The 21,365-nt window shown below is 38.8% G+C and overlaps 1 protein-coding gene across 6 annotated transcripts in view; it reads right to left on the bottom strand.

Annotated features, from left to right (window-relative positions):
- NDEL1 (nudE neurodevelopment protein 1 like 1) overlaps positions 1-21,365 on the bottom strand; it is a 33,719-nt gene that overhangs the window by 3,399 nt on the left and 8,955 nt on the right. For 5 of the 6 annotated variants that reach the window (XM_063111790.1, XM_063111791.1, XM_063111792.1 and 2 more), the window contains exons 2-9: positions 19,241-19,338; positions 17,607-17,760; positions 16,306-16,454; positions 14,153-14,289; positions 11,265-11,438; positions 8,772-8,863; positions 4,482-4,633; positions 1,451-1,485 (exon numbers count right to left, since the gene is read on the bottom strand). In XM_063111790.1, coding sequence (XP_062967860.1) covers positions 1,451-1,485; positions 4,482-4,633; positions 8,772-8,863; positions 11,265-11,438; positions 14,153-14,289; positions 16,306-16,454; positions 17,607-17,760; positions 19,241-19,326 — 979 coding nt within the window. In that variant the 5' untranslated portion in view covers positions 19,327-19,338. The remainder of the gene's footprint in view (positions 1-1,450; positions 1,486-4,481; positions 4,634-8,771; positions 8,864-11,264; positions 11,439-14,152; positions 14,290-16,305; positions 16,455-17,606; positions 17,761-19,240; positions 19,339-21,365) is intronic. The other variant, XM_063111794.1, reaches the window with a different exon arrangement.

Raw genomic sequence — 21,365 nt, 5'->3', positions numbered from 1 at the left:
GCCCATAACCTGTCCCCAGATGCCCAGGCCACTGTCCTTTCTCAGCCTGCTCCCGGTCAGAGACCACGTGGCAGCCCTGAGAGAGCAACCACTTCAGTGCCCACGATGCAGGTCAACCTTAGTGGGAAAAATAAGCAGTGCAATCCAGAATACAAAGGGGGGACTAAAACTAGATAAACACTTTCTCTGTGGATGGAAATGAAACTCCTGATCTGAAGGTAAGTGGACCAGACAGAGAATGACAACCCGCCAGGGTCTCACCTACCCCTCTCTTCTGAGTCAAGAAGTGGGAAGTTAAAGACCAGAGGGAGAAGAAGGCTGCCCCTGCAGGCGGGATTATGGGTCTGGTGAGGTCCCTCAGGGGACCTACAAAATTGTGCAAGGGAGAAGGTTTCCAAGAGTAGAAATACCTCTACACACACCACATCTGGTTTCAGGGAGCAGTGAAAGGGCTAAAGGGAGACGTCCCAGTGGACATCGGGACTCAATGGAGAGAGCGCGGGCAGGGATGGAGGCACAGAGCTGTGGACCATCTATGTAACAAAGGCTCCAGAAGCCATGAAATTTCATGATCTGACCACCAACATCTAGTTTAGGAGTCTGACAAATAAGAGAATGCAGCTAAGACAAGGTACTAAGATCAGCTGTAAAATGGCCAGGAAGAAGTGAATAAGGGAAAGAACCACTGCACATTTAGGAGAGAGTCAGGAGGACAACAAATCTAATGCAGCAGAGACAAAGGATGGAAACTCTGGATCTGTCACAGCAGCAGAGACAGCCATACCTGAGAGGGCAGTAGAGAAAAAATGAGGGTGGGCAAGAGCTAATTCAGAGGAGCAGGCAGGCACACTCCAGACCCTGAGTCTCCCTATTTCGAAGGATAAATGGAAGCTCAGAACAGCTCCAGCAGCTCCAGTCCCCAGCGCAGGCTTTGCAAATTGAAAAGCAGCTCTGAAAGGTGGATCTTACACGCACGTCCCCATCTAGCATTCCAATTTAGTTTGGGAACACGGGGTGAGAGCAGAGGCAAGGGAGTCCCTCTGCAGCAAGGCTTCATCATCATTCTGGAGAATGCAGAAGCAACAGGACCACAGGAAGAACCCCAGTCCCACGAAGACAGTTGCATGTGATCCTAGGGCCAGACAGTGACCCTCCACCCCACCCCCAGACTCAGACATCATCACCGCAGCACCCGTATCAGGAGTGCTATCAGGCGTGCTACTCACAGCTGCCCCAGGACCACTGCAACTAATTTCTTTTTGTTTCGCACAGCTGAATAATGGTATACAGTCAAGTCAAACAGGATCTTGAAAGTGCATTCATGGGCTGTAAGTTGGTTAAAGCTGAATCAGCCCCATGCAATTAGTAAAACTAGTTTGTTTATGTGTCTTCCACCACACACCGTGATTAAGAAAGAATGAAAAAGAGCACAGCAAACAAATTCAGTTACCCATGAACAACGTGGGAAATATGACTTTTTCTTGCCTAATAAAAAAAAAAGGAAAAACATTAAACAGTAATACAAATACTATTTTCACACACCATGCCCTAAAATTAGTTCATGCCCACCTACACACAGCCCAAAAGAAATCAGATTGGCTTATTAAAATAGGTCAAGTGATACATAAGAAACTAAATAAAAGTTATGGACAAAAAAGAATGCTTTTGAAAGAATTCAAGTGACTATACTACACACGAGATTTGTATCCTTTTAGATGGGCGATATAAAGAGCTATTATTGGTTGGAAGAGACAGAGCAACACTGAGAAGTAGACACAGTGACCCACGCTTTAGGGACTGGCAGACTAGATAAGATCCTGAATCCAAGAAGCCCTCAAATACCCAGAATTTATAAAATACTTTTGAATCCCATAAAGCAATACCTAGTTAAGGTATATTGTTTTACATGGTAAGTCTGCATTGCATCTGAAGGTTGTGAGGAGGGTGGGAAGGCGGGGTGAGCACATGTACACCACACACATGCACACACACACAAACCTCCTGTAGTCTCCAGTAGCACTAGTAAGTTATACTGACAGCACTACACACAGACTCCTCAGCAGTGACAGGTAGGACAGGCAAGCTCTAAAGCCAAAGGCTTTTTAAAATGGGGAGCTTTTTCTCACGCTGAAACTACAAGTCACACTTCTATAAAAACTGCCTTTTTTTAACCTGCCAAATTTAATAGTGGATCTGGGAATTAGGATATTCCCCCGCCCCCTTCCTTTGGTAGCAGGCACATACCATCTTAGTTTTTCTCTAGTCAATAAGTCAGCAGGAGGAAAGACCAAAGGTAAAAAGCCAGGCAGGCCAGAAGGAAGCCAGAATCAAAGCAAAGCAGCAAGAAGTGAAAACACAGCAAAACCCACCAAAGAGTCATCCTCGGAAATATGGCAACTAGACAAAGACAACTCAAGCAGTAGCAGGTTAATACTTCAGTGTGCATGTACAAGCCACTTATCATGTAAGCTAAACACCTGAACAAAGGCCAGCCCACAAAAGCATCCTTAATTCTTAATAGAAACAAAACAATATAAAATTTGTACAATGTAAAACCAAGTATCATCTATAACTGTTTTTATCAGGAAGCACATTTCCAGGTTCAGGTTGGGAAATAAAGCCTACACCTGCATCCAGGATGGTCCTCAGGGGACAGGGGTTCAGTCAGACAGCCCAAGGCCCACTCCTGGGTTCAGCTTACACTGAATTTTCTACCTCTCCCTAAGAGCAGTTCATCTCTGGGCCACCCCTGGCCTGGTGCTCTGTGGCAGGAGGCAAGTGAACGGCAGGAGCAGTGAGCTGAGCGGACCACGTTATCCCTCCCTCACAGTGACTGTCCTTAAGGACTTTCCACACCGCAAAGGCACTGGCCCAACCAATCCATTTATGGTTTGTGCCTGTTCTCACGTCATAAGGTACCTGAGGCCCACCAAGAAATGTGATTCCAGAGACAGACTAATAACTACTCTATTGGAGGTCATTACAAGATGCAGAAAAAAATAACTAGACACTGTTTCCAACACTCATGAAGACGACCCCTACACTTTCTCCATATCGTTTAGGGGAAGTGGCTACCATAGTGTAAAAACATCTGTCCATTCCATTTACCATTACAGTATAAAAACAGGGGCACTCCAAGTTTGCCTGAAACTCCTAAGCCTGAGGAAAATTAATTTTATACTTACCCCACCTGAGGAACCCCATGGTTAGAATAAAGTTCTGATTTATATATTGATATTTTAGAATATGCTTTTAATAGAACATTCTTAATGAAATGTGTATACTTCTGGGTAGTATTCTCTTAAGGGACAGAGATAAACCAGAACACTCCACTACAAGGATGGACAATAAGACCCTTTCTAGAGCAGTCTGTGCACCAAATCAGGTCCTCCATAAATGTGCTGTAATTACTGAGGACAACAGAAAACACAAGCTCCTTTAAGAAACTGTGAAAATATCTAGAATTGTATCAGCATGACTTCACAGAAAAACAAGAAAGAACTGCCTCTATGGCTCAAAGCAGAGCGGTGACAAGGGATCATGGGCACCTCAGTTGCTGTTCTAGTAACAACCGCCTTAGGTAACATGGACAGCATCCCCAGACCACAGGTCCTAACCAGTTACCTATATTAAGGCATACCCATTATAAGAGTATAATCATGCAGTATTTAAAAAAAAAAAAAAAAAAATTGAGGTAGAACAATATACTGACATGGAAAGATACTGGCAATAAATGTCATCATAGGGATGCTGCAAAGCAATATTTAAAATATAATCCCATGAGTGTGATGCGACAAGCTTATAGCAGATACATAAAAATATAATTTTACTTGTGTCAGAATAACTGCAAGGAATGCAAAAATAGTGTGAGAGCAGAAAACATTTATGTTTTACTTCATATACTTGCATACCAACTGAAATTTTTTTGCATTAAGGATGTATCACTGCTTCAATCTTAAGGCAATTTTTTAAAAAATTTCAATTCCCAAAAAACATCTTCACTTCATACAAAAGTTGTATCTCCTAAACCATATCTGATCCAGTGTCTAAATACTTCAGGCCTTTACATTTTTCTCCAATATTCAGACAGAAGGTTTGTTATAGAGTTTGCATATACATAATCACAGTGTTCTCTTCTACCCTTAAAAAAATATTTGCTAAGGAAGTCTACTAGCCTGTGAGCAACTTGAAAACAGCAACCATATCACAGGTATCTTGACCCTCCAGAGCCTCGCACTGCTGCCTTTCAAGAGTCTGCTTCCAAGGACAGAAGCTTCAGACTCAGGGTTCCCAGGGCAACAGACTCCACAGGGACTAGAAGACTATAATAACAGGTTTCATGTCCCCTAAGATTTGAAAGATAACAGGCATCAGGTAGGTTTATAAAACTGAGTTTATCTTTTCAAGGTTTCAGTAAGCTCACTTAATAGTCTGAAACTTAACTGCTCAAAAAATCATCACCCGAAATGTCCAGGACTTACCCTTTGTCGAAGAAAGATGTATGCCCTGATCGAGAGAATTTTGTGCCGTTGCTATTCATCACCCCACAGTTAACATTCCCTGAAATATAGGATTTTCGTGATGCTTGGTCCTTTGCAAAATTCCTGCAAGCTGCTAATTTGGATTCTAAAGCCTACAAAAGGAAAAGAATTATTTGGTTGTCAAAACAGTAGTTGCACATAGAAATGGTTTGAAATGCAAATTTTCATTTCAAGCATCAAACCTCTCTCAGTTGATATTGGTGGTTAGTTAAGCCATAATCAATCACCGTTCCAATAGAAGGAGGGGATGTTTATGCTGACTCACTTTCCAATGAGCTCAGAATTTTTTATTTATTCCTCTTGTACTACAACTAAGAAAAATGTGGCACACGAAGGTACAGACAGATCCCAGGTCTCCTCACCCCATCCACTGTTTGTTTCTAAATTGCAGACCATTTGCTCGTTGGTGTTGGGGGAGTGGGGGGTGGGTGTGGATATCTGGGTGTGAATGTTTTGGGAGAAAGTATAATAAAGAACCCAAAAACAATTGAGAATTTTTTTAATGCAGCCAATTCTTTCTCTAGGTTCTTCAGTTTAGTTTTTTCTACAGCATCACAATGGAGAAGAGTATTTATAACACCTCATGTGAAATTAAAAGCTACTGTATTTCTGAGAGCACACTATAAAATGTTTAACTGATATCCTTTTTATAATTAAATAGTTCACTTGCAAATGACACTGGCCCTTTGGCATTTACCTCTAAATCAGGTAACCTTACTTTGCATCTGTCACAACACCTGGCAAGGGTCAGGCTCTACCAGCAAACAGATGACATGAAGAGAACAGAACATGAAGATTCTCATCTGCACACACACAGATGTCATCAACTCCCACTTCCCATTAACATTTCAACCAAATCAAACGACAAGAATGAAAATACAATCCATGGCAGAAAAAAAAAAAAAAAAGACAAAAATACAGTCCATTCCTATTATCCATGACACTAAAGGATTAGGAATGCATAAATTATATTCACAGGTAACATATACTTCACGCTTCGAAAATCCATACAGACCTCCTTCCCTCATAATTTCAATAGGAGCTGCTAAGAAACAGCAACAAAAACAGACTGAAACTTCTTTCTCTTCTTTCCTATGTCAAAAGTACAGTGAGCTAGTAAATTAACAACAGAAAGAAGGGAGGTTATGACCTTGTAGGACAAGCTCTGAATAAACATGATTCAATTACTTGTTAAATATACACATATGCAGTAGAAACTGAGAACCATTAATTCCCTGTATTCAAGACACTCGTTCATTCATTCCAATGTCTGCATCTATCCCGTAGCAGGCACAAGTAATGTTTGAGCATCAGTAAGACATCCAAGTGCAAGTACTGGGTCTTTTCAGGTGAAAAGAGAGGTCTAGAAATTAAGATTTGAAAGATATCCACACAGAGTGGTAGCTAAAACCATGGTTGTAAATAATAAGATCAGAAAATCAAGGACAGAACTCTGAGTAAAACCAACACTGAAAGGGTGGGCAGATAAATACTCAGCAGATGACTAAAAGGAGCAGCCGTAAGACATCAGAGAAGCAGATCAGCAATACAGAATGCTAACAATAAATGAAAATACACTTTCAAAAAGCTTCGCTGTAAAGGGAAGAGACAAGGCGATGGCTAAAGAAATATGTAAGGTAAAAGGAAAAAATAGCTGCTTTTATTTTTGCTTTTTAAGATTAAAAAACTATGTAATATGTAATACATAAATATTACATATAAAGTATATACATCTATAATGAGTAATACATAAATGGTACATATAAATATTATAACACACACACAAGGGTCTTCAAATAGTTCGTGGAAATATTTGCGTTAACTTTAAATTCCATTTTTCCACAAACTCTTTCAAGTACCCTCTAATATATAAAAAGGCTGAAGATATAGGAGAAATAACGATAAGAAGTTTAGAAGGAATAAGATCCAAAGCACAGACGGACAAAATGAGCCATGGGCAGGAAAATGACACTTTATCGCTGGGACAGAAGGAAGAATGGCTACAGACAGAGGTAGTGGCAGAAGGGTAATAACAGAGGTGACAGAGGAAATCAAAGAAGTCTAAATCAGATGACCCTGAAGTTCCCTGTAAGGGGACATAAGAGCAGAGAAGGAGTTTCCAGTTCAAGTCAGTGGACAACATAGTGTAAAGACATATAAAATGAAATATCCATAAAAGCTCGCAGGGGCTGGCAGATAACAGCAGACCAAAAGTTTTGGTGACATCTTAGAAGACGGACTGTGAGCTGAATGCACAGACTCCAAGTTAAACTTTCATGCACCACTTCCAAATAAATTACTTAGAGTACTAAAGCAAAACAAGGAACAAGGAAAGACAACAACGTGGGGGGGAGGAAAAGGCAGAACAAACCCAAGAGTGTAATGAAGAGAAACTGAAGGGCGCTGGCAGCGCAGCAGGCCTAGAAGCACATGGGGGCATTCGGTGAAGAGTGTGAATACGATGCTGGAAGACACAGACACACAGCAAGGAAAGGGTGTGTTTCTTCCACCCACGAGAAAGAAAGGTAATTAGAAACGCCAGGAGAAAGAACAGCGTGTACAAGTTAGCTATGACAAATACGGAAAAACCTGACATGATTTTGAGCAAATGACAGTCAAAGAACAAACTGCCTGAACCACTCATCTGTTGAGTGGTTCAAATATAAAGACCTGAGGGTTCAGCACCTCCTCTGTGGTAACACAGAAAATAATACGTACACGGGCTTCATATCACAAAAGCTGTTTGACTAATTTTCGATTTTCAGAACCAACCAATAGAGATTCACAACCAAAAGAGAACTCAAGGAGGGACATCAGGGCAGGAGGAGCGGGGAGAGAACAGGGAGTTGAAACATAGTCTAATAAATTCAGAAACAGAGGTTTAAGAAAGTTAAAGTATAGAATAACCAACAGAAGGACAAAAAATAAAAATAAAACACTGGAAGGAGTTCAGTTAAATTCTCCATATTTTTGCTTAAAGTTGATTAAATCAAGACATAGAAAAATAAGCACATCGCTTCGAGTTATAGAGGTATATACCATAACCCTTACAACAAATAGAATTTAAAAATGGTTATCTTGGGAGTGAGGAAAGATTACTCTACATATCGTGGGAATGATTTGTGCACATTACTTTTTATAGTAACATTAAAATGAGGATTTAGAGTTGATCTGATGGGTAGAAAATAACCCATTTTATGAGCCAGAAAGGGCAAACATTGGACCTTGCGTCCCGGCCTTCCATATCCTCTTTAGATAAAATATAATGCAATTTCTACTTTTTTCAGAAAGTGTCACACACAAAAAAATAAGTGAAGGGGCAATTGGATAGTGGGAAGCTGCAAGGGTTGATTATTCAAAAGGAGAGGTTAAGAGTCACAGAGGGAAACAGGAACGGGAGCTAATGCTAGAAATGCTCACTGTACAGTGGCATAAATGCACATGGTTTTATAATCATTTCCAGTAATCTAACTGCTTGGCTGATTCAGACTGCAGTTCTCCCTTATGGCCAAAGAGACCATGAGGTCAACAGCAAACAGAGTAAGTGATCTGTGGGATCATGGATGAGTAGCAAGGAAATTGAAAGCAAGAGATTACTCATAAAAAAAAAAAAAAAAAAAAAAACAGACAACTACTCTTGATAAGGTCAAAGAGATGGTATTTTACAGAATAAAAAACTGAATAAGCAGAAAAGCAAGTTTAATATTTCAAAAGCCAAACTGTTCTAGAATAGAAGGTTAGAGCTAGGAGAAGGCACTGAAGTTGAGGTGGCCCAGAAACAGAGGGACAAGTAAGACTAAGAGTCAAAAGTAATGCCACAAGCCAAATGGTAATGTCTCACAAAATGCAAGCTGAGGGAATGACCAGGAGAATGGTAGACGGCAGCAAAGGACAGGCTCAGGGGGTGGGCGAGACATGCAGCAGGCCGACAGGAAGTGTTTTAGACCAGGACAGCAATGTCATGCTGGAGAATCAGCAGTGGGCTGGGGAAGAACACCCAAGCAACCTCAGAGCTCAGTGCACAGGCCCTGCGCAGAGGTGCCGGCGAGTCCAGCCCTGGCCACGTGCATCCGGACTATCTCTGCTAGTCACTGGACGCTTTGGCTTCTCAGCTTCATTACAGCCTTCACCACAGGAAGGTATTCTTTTTTTCTTCTCTCATTTCAAATTAAGAAATAATCCAATACCCTGGCAGTAGAAACACCTAGTGACAAATAATTGGACACTTACCCCTACTTTCCGTAACAGATCCCCCACGATGTTGAGTGCTGATATCCTAGCAGAAGGAGTTAGTGGACTGGTACCAAAACCATTTGGTATAGCTAGAGAAAAATAAGGTGAGTGATTACATGTATAGTTCTCTTTACATTGGGATTTTGTTGTTGACATTACAAAGTAAAATACACTCAATGCAAAATCAACATACTATTTCCAACTATGGATAAGTATACAGTGGAAATAACACAAATAGGTTTAACCATTCTCTGATGGATGTTTAGATTATATCCAATTTTTCATCATTACAAATAATGCTACAAGACATATATCCTTAAACATCTAGACAAGTATTTCTGGAGAAAAAATTCCTAAAAACAGAACTGCCAGGTCATACCAAACTGTTCTGAAATACATATGCCCATTTTCTTCACCTCTATAGATATTGCCAAAATGGTCTCTAAAAAAGCTGTGCCAATATCAGTAATCTGTATGGTGGTGCCCTCAATAATATGAAATATTATCTCTCTCCTTTTTTGCCAATTTGACACTCATGTTGTTTTAATTTTTATTTCCATAATAACTGGTCATTGATTCTCCTTTTCTGGAAATCATATGTTTATTCTTTGCACTTTTTTTCTACTGGGTTGTCTTTCCTTTAATAACTTTGCAAGGGCTCTTACACATTATGGTAGTCACCCTTTCTCTTACATTTGCTGTATCTCTCAGTGTGACATTCACCTTGTAAACTTTGTGTTTTGGGGGCAACCTTGGCTTTTTCCATCTCATTATCATTAAAATGTTTCTCCTACCATTTTTCTAATTTTTTTTTTCATTTAAATCATTTAATTCACCTGGAAGTTATAGTTGTCTATGACATAAGGTACATATCTAAATTTTTTTCCTCCAAATGGATAGTAGCCAATTGTCCTAATACCATTTAGTGAAAAACCATCTTATCTAAAATGGCACTATAATCATATACTGAATTCCCTAAATATTTGAATATATTTCAGTTACACTGGATTAGCAGTCTATTCCACCAGAAGTATGCTACTATATTATAGTGTTAAAATATATTTTGGTGTCTCAAAAGGCAAAGGCCCTTATTATTGGACTATTGCAAACTTTTCTTGGCTATTCTTGTATATTTACTGTTCCAGAATAACTTTAACATTGTTAAATTTATCATCTTGTTAATTCCAAAAATCCTGTTAGGATTTTTCTTAGAAAAATTGAAATTATACATTGATTTGGGGAGAATGGATGTTTTAACAACATTAAGTCTTCTCGTCCAGAATCACAGTATTTCTCATCATGTTTATTCACATCATCTTTCACACTCCTCAGCAAAGGTTTTCGGCCAGGCCTACTTATTTTTAAGAGATGATAATGGCATAATGATTAAGCGCTCTCGAGCTGAACGCGAAACCGCTGCATACAAATTAAATTCTGCCATTTGGTAACCATGTGACCCTGGGTTAGTCACCCATATGTAAAAGGGGGCAAATAGCACTTATCTCATAAAGTTGTTGTGAAGTTTAAATTAGTCAATATACTTTTTAAATGTCTAGCACATGGTAAGTACTCAATATGATCTGCCAGCTGCAAAAACTAAACAAATCTGAATTGACAGCTTTAGGATTCCATTCTAAGGTTCTCTCTAGTGGCTACTAGTGGTTTTCCTGCTTATCTGGATTAAAATAACACATTGGCTGACGGTAAAAAGAATATTCTCCATGTTCTACTCAGTTACTCTGGATGTCACTTTTGAAAATGGCAGATGCTGAAGCATGTAACAGAATGGGCATGTCCATCCAAGCCAGCCTTACATGAGTCTGAATGGTAACTTGACGATTCTCTGTATATTCTGTGTATAAAGACCTCATGATATGGTAAGTGACAAAAGCAAGAAATCAAACTGGTTTTAAATATGATCCCAAAATTTGTGTGTGGCAACTTGTGTGTACACAAATACACCCATGACAGATAAAAACCCAAAAATGTTAATGGTAGTTGCCTTTAAATGGTAAGGTTACAGATGGTTTTTATTTTTATTTTCTTCTCTGTGTTTTTAAAATTGTAGATGACTTTTCTTTTTTTCTTTTCTACGTTTTTAAAATTATCTATATAAATATATATAACTGCTATACTCAAAAATAAACTCTCCTTAAAAACCTTTAACTTTTTATAATCTCAATTTATTAAGTTAAATTAAGTTTATTGTCTTAAATGCAGCCATCATCTCATTGTTTTCTATGTATGAGTGGCCTAGGAAAACAATCCTTTCTTCTGTTTCACATAACACTACGAGGGGTCTTCAAAAAGTTCACAGAAAGTTTGAATTATCTAATTCCACTTTTACATAAATTTTTTGAAGTACTCTCATAGATTTAACCAACTTTCAAACTGAAATTGCTGTTTAAATCTTAGCAATCGCTGCTTTGTCAACAAACCCTTCTAAATTGATAATCTAACATAGCCTCAGAAAGAAAAGACATTACAAACCTTTCGGTGAAGGAAAACTGTTTTCCGTTCCTTTGCCAACAGGAGTAGCTGGCAAAGAGAGTGAGGCTTGGACAGCAGAATCCATCTTTTCACAGTCTAGAGTTGGAGAACTAGGAGCTGACTTTCTGGTTACTTCCTGTTGTCTTTCCCGAACTGCTAGCTCTTGCCTTAAGTCTGGAAAATGTCACAAACAAAGGCAAAGTAACATCTGAAATGTCATAAAGACATTCTTTCTAAATCACTATTTCTCAAAAATAAATTTTCTACAAGTATATAATAACTTTCATTTCTAGGTGAATAGAAATGATAACTCTATTGTTTAAATGACCTTTTAGAATTTTAAAATGCTGTAACCTAAAAGAACAGCCACCTATGCCCATATGCAGGAAATAGGGCAGCATCCAAAGTATAATTCATAGTGAACTTATATGACACAAAAACAGATATTCTTTACCAACTCATTTGCTTTCACTTTGAAATAATGTAGTTTTGCGATTATTGTTAAAAATCAATGAAGTGCATTTTTGTCATTTCAAATGAGTTAGTATTTTTTATTAATTATCACTATGAAATACCTTGCTTTAAAAAAAGTATTCAGAACAGTTTAAAATTTTTTCTTACTTTCAAATATTGAATTTTTAACTCAAAGTTAAGTTTTATTTTCTACTTATTCAACTAACCTATAGAATATCTGGTTATGTTAAAAAAAAAGATACAAAGTTACCCCACTTCTGGGTATATATCTAAAAGAATTCAAAACAGGATATCAAAGAGATACTTGCACACCCATGTACATAGCAGCATTATTCACAACAGCCAAAAGAGGAGGCAATCCAAATGTCCATCCACAATGAATAGATAAAGAAAACAGATACATACAATGTAACATTCAGCCCTAAAAAAGAGGGAAATCCTGTCACAAGCTACAACACGGACAAACCTTGAAGACATTATGCTAAGTGAAATAAGCCAGTCATGAAAAGACAAATACTGTATGATTGCACTTATATCTAAAGTATCTAAAGTAGTAGAAGTCACAAGAACAAAAAGCAGAACTGTGGTTATCAGGGGCTGAGGGAAGAGAGAAATAGGGAACTGCTGTTCAATGGGTTTCATTTCAGTTTGCAAGATGAAGAAGCTCTAGAGATCTGTTACACACAGTGTGCATATATTTAACACTACTGAATCGGACACTTAAAACTGGTTAAGATGTTAAATTTTATGTTGTGTGTTTTTTACCACAATTATAAATAAATAAATAAGATGCAAAGTTAATATTTTATATATTATTTAAATTATGAGAAGCCCTTACATGAATATACCATCCCCCCTGGGGGAAAAACAAAAAGAAAAAGGCATGAAAAAACAATCTTTAAATGAGTCAATAAACACTGAACAAAAAGTTTCACAAGTAGTAATCAAAGAACTACAAATTAAAAATGAGATAGCAATTATCAACTCTGAAATGGAATGATTTTTAAATAATTTTTAAATGTATTTCTATTATTAACAAGGTGGGTAAAGAGTGTGACAAGGACACTCTCAGTCACTGCCAGAGGGAGTGGAAAAGTGCCAACTTATGCCAAAAGTAATTGAGCAGTATGTATTATACCATTAAAACATTCATGTCCTTTGCTACTTCTAAGCATCTCTCCTAAGGAAACCATCAAAGATAACTCCTAAATATTATGTATGAGGATTCTGGTCACAGAACTATTTACAGCAAAAAAATTAACCACTAATAATAAACTCATTAAATAAAATATAGCTATACAATAAAATATTTTAACATTCTTAAAAACCTGTTTTAAAAGATTTTTTAATGGCATGAATTATATTCACTATATTAAGTAGTGAAAAAAAGGAAAAAAGAAAATGTGTGTGTATGTATAGTCATAAAAAAGACTGGAAATAAATTCACCAAACTGTTAGTGGGTTCTCTCCAGATAAAGTGATTAACAGTGACTTTTATTTTATTCTTTATATTCTACATTCTAAAATGCATAAGAAAAAAGGGGCAGGGAGGAAAAATTTTAAAGGAAAGTATATATTAACTATACGTATAATATGTGAACAGCAATATGTACACATACATAGTGTCAGGTGCACAACATGAGATTATTCAGGTAGAAGCAATAAGCAAAAAAGGAGCAAGCCAAGCAGTACATGCACAGTGGTAGTCGTTACCACTTTGGAAAACAGAACAGGGTTTGAATCCCAGCTGACAAACTAGATTACCTAGTATAGAAACAAAGACAGCAAGGAAAAAAAAGAAACAATAAACAGAATAACTGGTTGAACTTTCAGAAGGCGAGAACAGACCTGTACTTATTAGAGGAGGAGAAAGGAGAGCGAGAGGAAGATTAGAGAGAAATTGGTTAATGGACACAAAGAATGAGTACATTTTGTAATGACGAATATGCCAACTATCCTGACATGATCATCACCTATTGTACACAAATCTGTACCCACAAATATGTATAATTATGTTTCAATAAAAAAAGAAAATTAGAGATTACCTCAGACAAAACTCATACTCTCTGTGCCTCAGTTTTCTCATCTATACAATGGAGATAGTAATGCCTACCTCTTAGCATTGATAATATAGGTATCAAATAAAAAGATTAAAAGCACTTCTTAGCTCTGTGCTTCAAGAAGTATATTAAAAGCGCAGCTTAAAAAAAAAGTTGATCCTTAAGCGCACTCTGGTTAAGGGGCAGTAAGGTAATAGATAAATATCCTTGTTTGGATTTCTTTTGGGTTTTTTTTTTCGGTGGCTGGCAGTACAGGGATAGAACCCCAGACCCTGGTGTTATTAGCACCACATTCTAACCAACTGAGCTAACTGGCGAGCACTGGACAAATATTCTTTAAGTTAGAAATTTTACCTCTTGCTTCATCCTTTAACCTCTGTACAGACACCAACAAAGATTCTTTTTCATCAAGTTCACTTTCTAAAAATGCATTTCGTTCAATGGCCTGATTTAGCCTTTGTTCAAAGTCTTCCAGTGAAACTATTGTTGCCCTAAAAAAAAAAAAAAAGACATTAGAGTCCATGAATTAAATAAATAAAATGTGCAAATAGCTACTACAAAAAAAAAAACTGTATCTCGTGACATTTTCTCACCTAGCCAGCCTGTGGCTCAGTTCAAAGAGGATGATCTCACCCCCACCCCCACACCCACCCCACGACCTCCGCTGGCATTTAGTGTCTCTACTATCATTTGGGCCATTCACTACACAGTATTCTCTTAAATTCCCATCTAAATTCCTTAAAGTTTCTTAAAGAAAGGCCATTTGCTACACTATTTATATCTCCATTGGATTTTAAACATAATACAAACAAGTTTACACATTTTCAGGAAGAAAACTTTACAATCACTTTAAAATATGTAAGAATTAACTAAAATTGTTTTAGAACCTTAGTCCCAGGTCCCAGTCCATTTATTTCTTGCCAACACTTTTCTTCGTCCTGCATTTTTCAGTCATTCATTCAACAAATATTAGCATGCACTTACTCTGTGCCCCTCTGACCATGTGCAGTCCACTACAGAAATAAAATTCTCTAACCTCAAGTTAGAACTCTCTCTTTTTTTTTTTTTTGGTTACCAGTAAGGGGATCGCAACCCTTGGCTTGGTGTCATCCGCACCACGCTCAACCAGTGAGCACACCGGCCATTCCTATACAGGATCCAAACCCATGGCGGGAGCACCACTGCGCTCCCAGCGCCGCACTCTCCCGAGTGAGCCACCGGGTCGGCCCTCAAGTTAGAACTCTCAATGCCACGTTCAATCTTATCAATTCCTGTCAACTGCCGAAATGTCTCTCAATTTCCTCTTCAATCTTCTGCCCCAACCTTCTCCAATCTTCTGCCTTAATTCTTTATCCATCTCCTGGATTACTCCTAAATGGTCTTCACATCTCCTCCCTGCTTCTCATTCCTCAATATTATCTTCTCAGATCAAAATCTGGTACTAATACTTAGTTTAAAAAAGTCTTAAAGAACTCCCCATTGCCTATAGTGACTTTCAAACATAGCACACACAGTTCTTCACAACCTGGCCCCAGACACCTTCCAGTCTTATCTCATTCAGCCACACTGTCACACACACATCAAAGTAAAATATTAATACCTCAAGCACTTTCCTGCTTCCCTGCCTTTGCATCTGTCTCTTCACCTGGTTAACGTCTCTTCCTCCTCGTAGACTCAGCTCCAATATCTGCAAAGACTTCCCCAGTTCCCCCAGGTGCTCTGGGTGCTCCCATCTCTATGTCCTAGAACAGCTTGTACTCTCCTTTTATTAGAGCATTTATCATAGTGAATGTTCGTATCTGTCACCCCCAAGGGCAGTGACTAGCTTAACTCTGTATCCTCAACCCTAGCATCATGTCAGTAACATAGGAGTCACTCCATAAGTATTAAGGAAAGAAATACCAGGCAATAATTGTAACATAATAACTGTTTAATGTAGTAATTGTAACATAAGGAATTAAGTTTGGAATGGTTAAGAAACAACTAATTACAGATGCTTGAAAAGCTCGACAACAGTAATAGCAGCCCACTGTAGATTGTTTATGAAAACAGTAATGAAAGCAATATTTTGAGAAAATTTGTCAGTATTAAAACAGAAGAGAATGAAAAGGAATAAAAATAGACAGACAGATCAGTTAGGAGAAAACTGCAGAATCCAGGAATAAGATGAGAGGGCTACAGAAAACATGGCAGTATTGAGAACACAAAGGGGAGATGGAGAAACACATGAGACATGTTTTCAGGAAAAAGCACTAGGACCAACAACAGTACATGAAAGAAGAAGGAAAAAGGAAAAAATTGAAAGAGAAAAGCTTGGAAGGGCATTATCGGGCGAGATAAAGATTTTTGGTTCCTTTCCATCCAATGAGTCACAGGTGACATGAAATACCAAAAGGCAATGTTCAGTGACTAAGATCTAGATGATAGGTTAAGCCTAATGATATAGATTTTAATCACCGACTGCCAACCGTGGTTAGTCTGACAAAATGCACATCATTCATAGTTACCGTTTTGCTCGCTCCAGGTCATCATTGGCCTGCTCCAGCTCTCTCACGTACTTATGCAGCTGCTCCTTAATGGCCCGAGTCTGACTTAAATCATCTTCTAGTACTGAGACCTGCTTGTAGCTCTGTGCATACTGATGTTCTAGTTTCTCCTGAAGGCATGGGTTATAGAGAGGAAAATGTGTCATCAATATACAGCCTTCTGTAACAAAGGATGTAACCTAAGTTAAAGGAGGGAAAATAGTCCAAAGAATTCACCCACAATCTGAATTGTGGGGTGAGTTCCCTTTCTCCTTTTTATAATACTTAAAAAACAACTAAATGACATATTCACTTTAAGTGCCTTCACTCACAAAATTCAGACAGTCAACCATTCTCCTCTAAGAAATCTAATAAGGATCCCTTAAAAAAACAGTAAAATAATGAAACCCTTGCCTCAAAATTTCCAAATGTGATGGCAGAAACTCTGGGTTCTAAGGCTGGATGCAGCCCAGGGTAAGCACACAGAAGTAGACAGCCACTCAGAGTTCAAATTGCCTAGACCTTACATACCCTTCCTGACCTTTCCCAAACCCACCTGCTCTCCAGACATGAAAATACCCATAAGTATTTGGCTAAGGCAGGTGGTGAAGAACAGAGAAACAGGTTAATGCTTTTACTCTTGAAAATTCCCTTTAAGAAGGGAAAAAAATTTTTGACAGTTTTTGACAGTTTTTTTATTGAAAGATAATTGATTATATATTTGTGGGGTACAGAATAAAATATCAATACATGTGGACAATACGTAATCAATCTTTGTGACCCTTAGTTTCTTGCCAACTGTCCCCTCCCCCTTTCCCACCTCTAATAACCACAGTTCTATTCTTTTTTTTCTTTTTTTTTTGCAAGTTTAATGTATTATTGTGATTCTTTCTTTCTTTTGAAGGGAAAATTTTAACCCAAACTAAACTCCAAAAAACCTGAAGAGGCTATTAACAACAATGAAATAAATGCATATAATTATAATCAGGCAGCTTTTGAAAATATAATCAAGACAGCTTTCGAAAACTATAGGAACCACAACACAATATAGCTAGGAACATTATAGCCAGAAAAGTGACAGCTAAGAAGTTTCTAAAGTAAACTCCTAAACTCTAAACCACCTTTCCTTAGTTCCATAAAAGAAAATATTTTATTCAAAAGTTCACTTTAAGACTCTTTTTTATATTTGTAATCTGCTACTCTTAAGCACCACCTAAAAAAATACACTTCTCATTTTAATAAAACCCAGCACATTAGATACCAGCTTCTACTGCTACAATTACCTTTAGTGCCTCCACTTCATATTTCAGTCTTTGGTTATCAGCCTGCAAGTCTCTGTTTCTCTGTTCAGCCTGTACTAATTGTGCCTCCAACTCTGCTTCTAATTCTCTGCTTCCTTCCTGGAATTCAACTAGCTCATCCCGAGCTTCCTGGAAGCTAATCAGAAATAAAGTGGGAAAGACGAGTTATAGTAGGAACCACAAGGATTATCTTGCAGATGATTGTATATTGATTCAACAATTTTTACCTGAATGCTAATGCTCTCATTAAATATACTAAACAATAAAGACAATTTGTTTTGCATCTTTTATTCTATATACTCAGAGTTTAATGAAAATGAGTTCTAAACTCCAAAAGGACTCACAAATCAGTGATTACAGTTATTTATGAAAGTCTGTGTGGTTCAATACCATTAGCTTCATCCTCCGTAGAACTTAGATGGGGGGGGGGTATCTTTATTTTCACTAAAGGAACTTAAATTTGGCATTTCCTTCGATTGTGTTCAATAGAAATCACAGATATTCTTACATCACAATAGAGTTGTTGCAGATATCTGTAAATATCATCTATTCTCACCACTATTTCAAAATTAGGTAGTTATTACACTCACCCCTAGCTCTTTTTTATTTAATGCACTAATAAAGAAGTACATACTCGTATTACTATACCACAAATTAGTTTAATATTTAGATAACTTTTTTCAATATAACTGGTTTCCTTTGTAATTCTATTATTTAATTATACACATTTAAAAACATTATTCTGAGAAGAGTTCCATAGGATCCCCCAGCCTATTAAGATTAAGAACCCACGCCACAGGTACACACCTTCACAATGGCACAACAGAATAGCTGGTTTCAGTGAAAACAATGAAATAGTAATAAAAGGTTTGATAAGGCTTAGGAAACTCGGTTAACCAAAGTAGGAAAGTGTATAAATATTTTAGAAAGATTTCATTTTTTAAAAAAAGGAAATTTAAGGGCCAGTCCCATGGCGCACTCGGGAGAGTGCGGCGCTGGGAACGTAGCAGCGCTCCCCTGGGTGAGCGCAGTGCGGCCGGGCACAAAAAAGACAAAAAAAAAAAAAAGGAAATTTAAGACAAGTTTTGGTGCTTAAAAGGACAAAAAGCTTGTCCAGTTAAGTTTTCCCAACTAAGTAAAATAATTGAAACTTTATAAAATGCTCCATACCCCTGAAGCTCTTCCTCCTCCCTCAAAACTTTGCTGGTTCCAGACACTGATTCAAATGCTTGCCTGAAGAGAATTACAGTCTGCTATATGGAGCCCTAGAAAGCTCATCAGAATCCCCAAACAACCAAACTGATGAGGCGGAATCAGTGCACACAGAGCAGGCCAAAGATGGCCAAGTCTAGCAATAAGCATGAAAGGAGGCAAACTATCAGAAGAAATAACAGATGACACAGTGTTCCTACTAGTTTAATAATTTGAATATAAAGATGTATGGCATTTTCACAGTATTTAAATACAGGCCTAATGTTGTGACTATTTCTAGAATCTCAATCCAAAATCTGAAATCCTAAATTTAGCTGTTTAAAAAAAAAAAAAAAAAAAAAGCACAGGCTAGAAATGTTGTTTCCAAATGCCCTCCCTGTTTTCAGTAAGTTTTTCAACATTACCTTTGTTTATACTTCAAGCAAAGTTCCTTCCAATAAGCAGTTTCCTCCTTTAAACTTGAAAAATCTGGTATATCTTCACCATCCATGATCAAGAAAGCCTGTGAAATTTTACAGACAAACTGTTACAAATAGAGAACGTAGGAATCTAAGTCAAAGTATAAAATCTGGAACAACACTAAATCTGCAGCATTCTGGAGAGTTAAACATGGAAGATTCTAAGAGTGGTTTACTCTTTCATATAAGTCAGGCACATAAACTGCTTCATTGCCCTATTCTCAGGGACCACCAATATTGTGGATGAGGTCATGAGGGGAGACAAGATCAACAAAGTCTTTGGTACGAAGCCACATGAGGCACTCTGGTTGCGGCACTAGGTTGTGGGTGACTTGGCCCCACAGTATCATCCTGCACACAGAGTTCTAGCAATTGGTTTATGGCCAGTTGGTTTTCTGGGAATCAGGTGACAGAAACAAGCACATTGTCAGAGATGCTGCTATTGCATGCCCTCCCTCGGACAACTGCTTCAAAACACCTACTTGGAACGTTTTATGGCAGGTGACCCTACTAGGAGATCAGGCACCACATTTCAAATACTGTTATCACATTTCTAAAAACTTCCTGTTAATTATCTAAGTCCAAAGTTTCCTCCAAAGCCAACTGTTGGGGAAAATATAGGAAAATGGTCAGGACGCCTCAGATGTTCAGAATCTTGCTGAACACTTAATGTAAATATGCACGTGAACCCAGGTGCTCTTTGGTTGCTGTCTAATGTAATTGTGCATGTGCACCCAGGTGTCCTGGGTTATGGACTTAAGTATAAAGGATGAGTGGCTCTGATCCATACCACCCCCCGACCCCTGGGATGCCCCCAGGGTGGGTGGGGGGCCATGGGGAGGCCGCTACTGCTGCTGGAGGCTGTTGCTGCACGCTGTTGCTGCCAGAGCCCCCAGGACCCTCCAAGAGGCCACTGCCACTGCCTGACCTGTGAGCTGCTGGACCTGTAAGCTACTGCTGCCATTGCTGAGGACTGAGCTCATGTCATCTGCCGATGGCTCCCAGGATCCTTCTCAGTTACCTAGCGTGGACCTGCGTGTGAGGGATCTGGTGACCCAGCCTGGCATGTAAGGGGTCTTGTGACCCAGTCTGTACAATGGGTTTGAAGGGTCTGAGCCCTAGCCCTGACACAATACAAATGGAAACTTAGCATAACTAAAATAATGAAACATTTTGGCTTTAGTTATGATTTTCCTTACTTGACAACAGGCATAGTCGTGTAGCTTTGTAATTAGCGTAGTTATGGCAGGATTCCAGGCAGGTAAAAGAGCCGGGCAATTTGAGTAGTCATTGCAGGATGCCAAGCAGGTAAAGAAGCAGAAAGCCCCTTGGGACAGGGAGGAAATGTGGCTACCCTTGGGTATGTGGTGCCCAGTGGCCGCTTTCCAGTTGAACAGGGTCTGGCTGTTGTTCCCTGTACTGCGAGTCAACATGGACTAGAAACCCCATGAAGCATCACAGTTTCAAGACTTGCAGCAGAAAGCAGACAGGTTGGAAGTGTGGATACATGCCCTGGAGGCTGAACTACAGCAATGGATCATCCTTGCTTCCGACACCGAAGACATATGATGAACACGATGGTGAGCTGGGGGAGACTATGCGTCTCCTGGCATGACCTGCTCATCAAAAAGTGAAGCATGAGCAGCCTATGGGACAGGGCGGACTGGTAGACAACCCACAGGTGACCCAATTCACTACCTATGTCCCATATACACAGGTCAAATTGGTTGGCTTGGGGAAACAAAGTGGCAGAAACAGGGAGAGCCCCCAGCTGCTACAGCTATGGGGCCTAGTGGTGGATGGTGTAAAGTGCTTTGGAAACAATGTGGTAAACTCATGTCACATTTGCCCAAAGGCAAATGCCTCACCAGGTACCACTTAAACCCGAGAAGGTGGATGGCATAATGTGCTTTGGGGAAGATGTAGTAAACACATGTTGCATTTGTCTGAAGGCAAATGGCTCGAAGGGTGCCGCTTAAACCCAATGGCTCAACAGGTGCCGTATAAACCCGAGAAAAGAGTGCCATATGCAGATGGACAGATGACCCGAGGATGGATGCCCCTGCAGAAT

Source organism: Cynocephalus volans, chromosome 10 (assembly GCF_027409185.1).
Source record: "Cynocephalus volans isolate mCynVol1 chromosome 10, mCynVol1.pri, whole genome shotgun sequence".
NCBI classification, from domain to species: Eukaryota; Metazoa; Chordata; class Mammalia; order Dermoptera; family Cynocephalidae; genus Cynocephalus; species Cynocephalus volans.
This window is presented reverse-complemented; position numbering and strand designations above follow the sequence as displayed.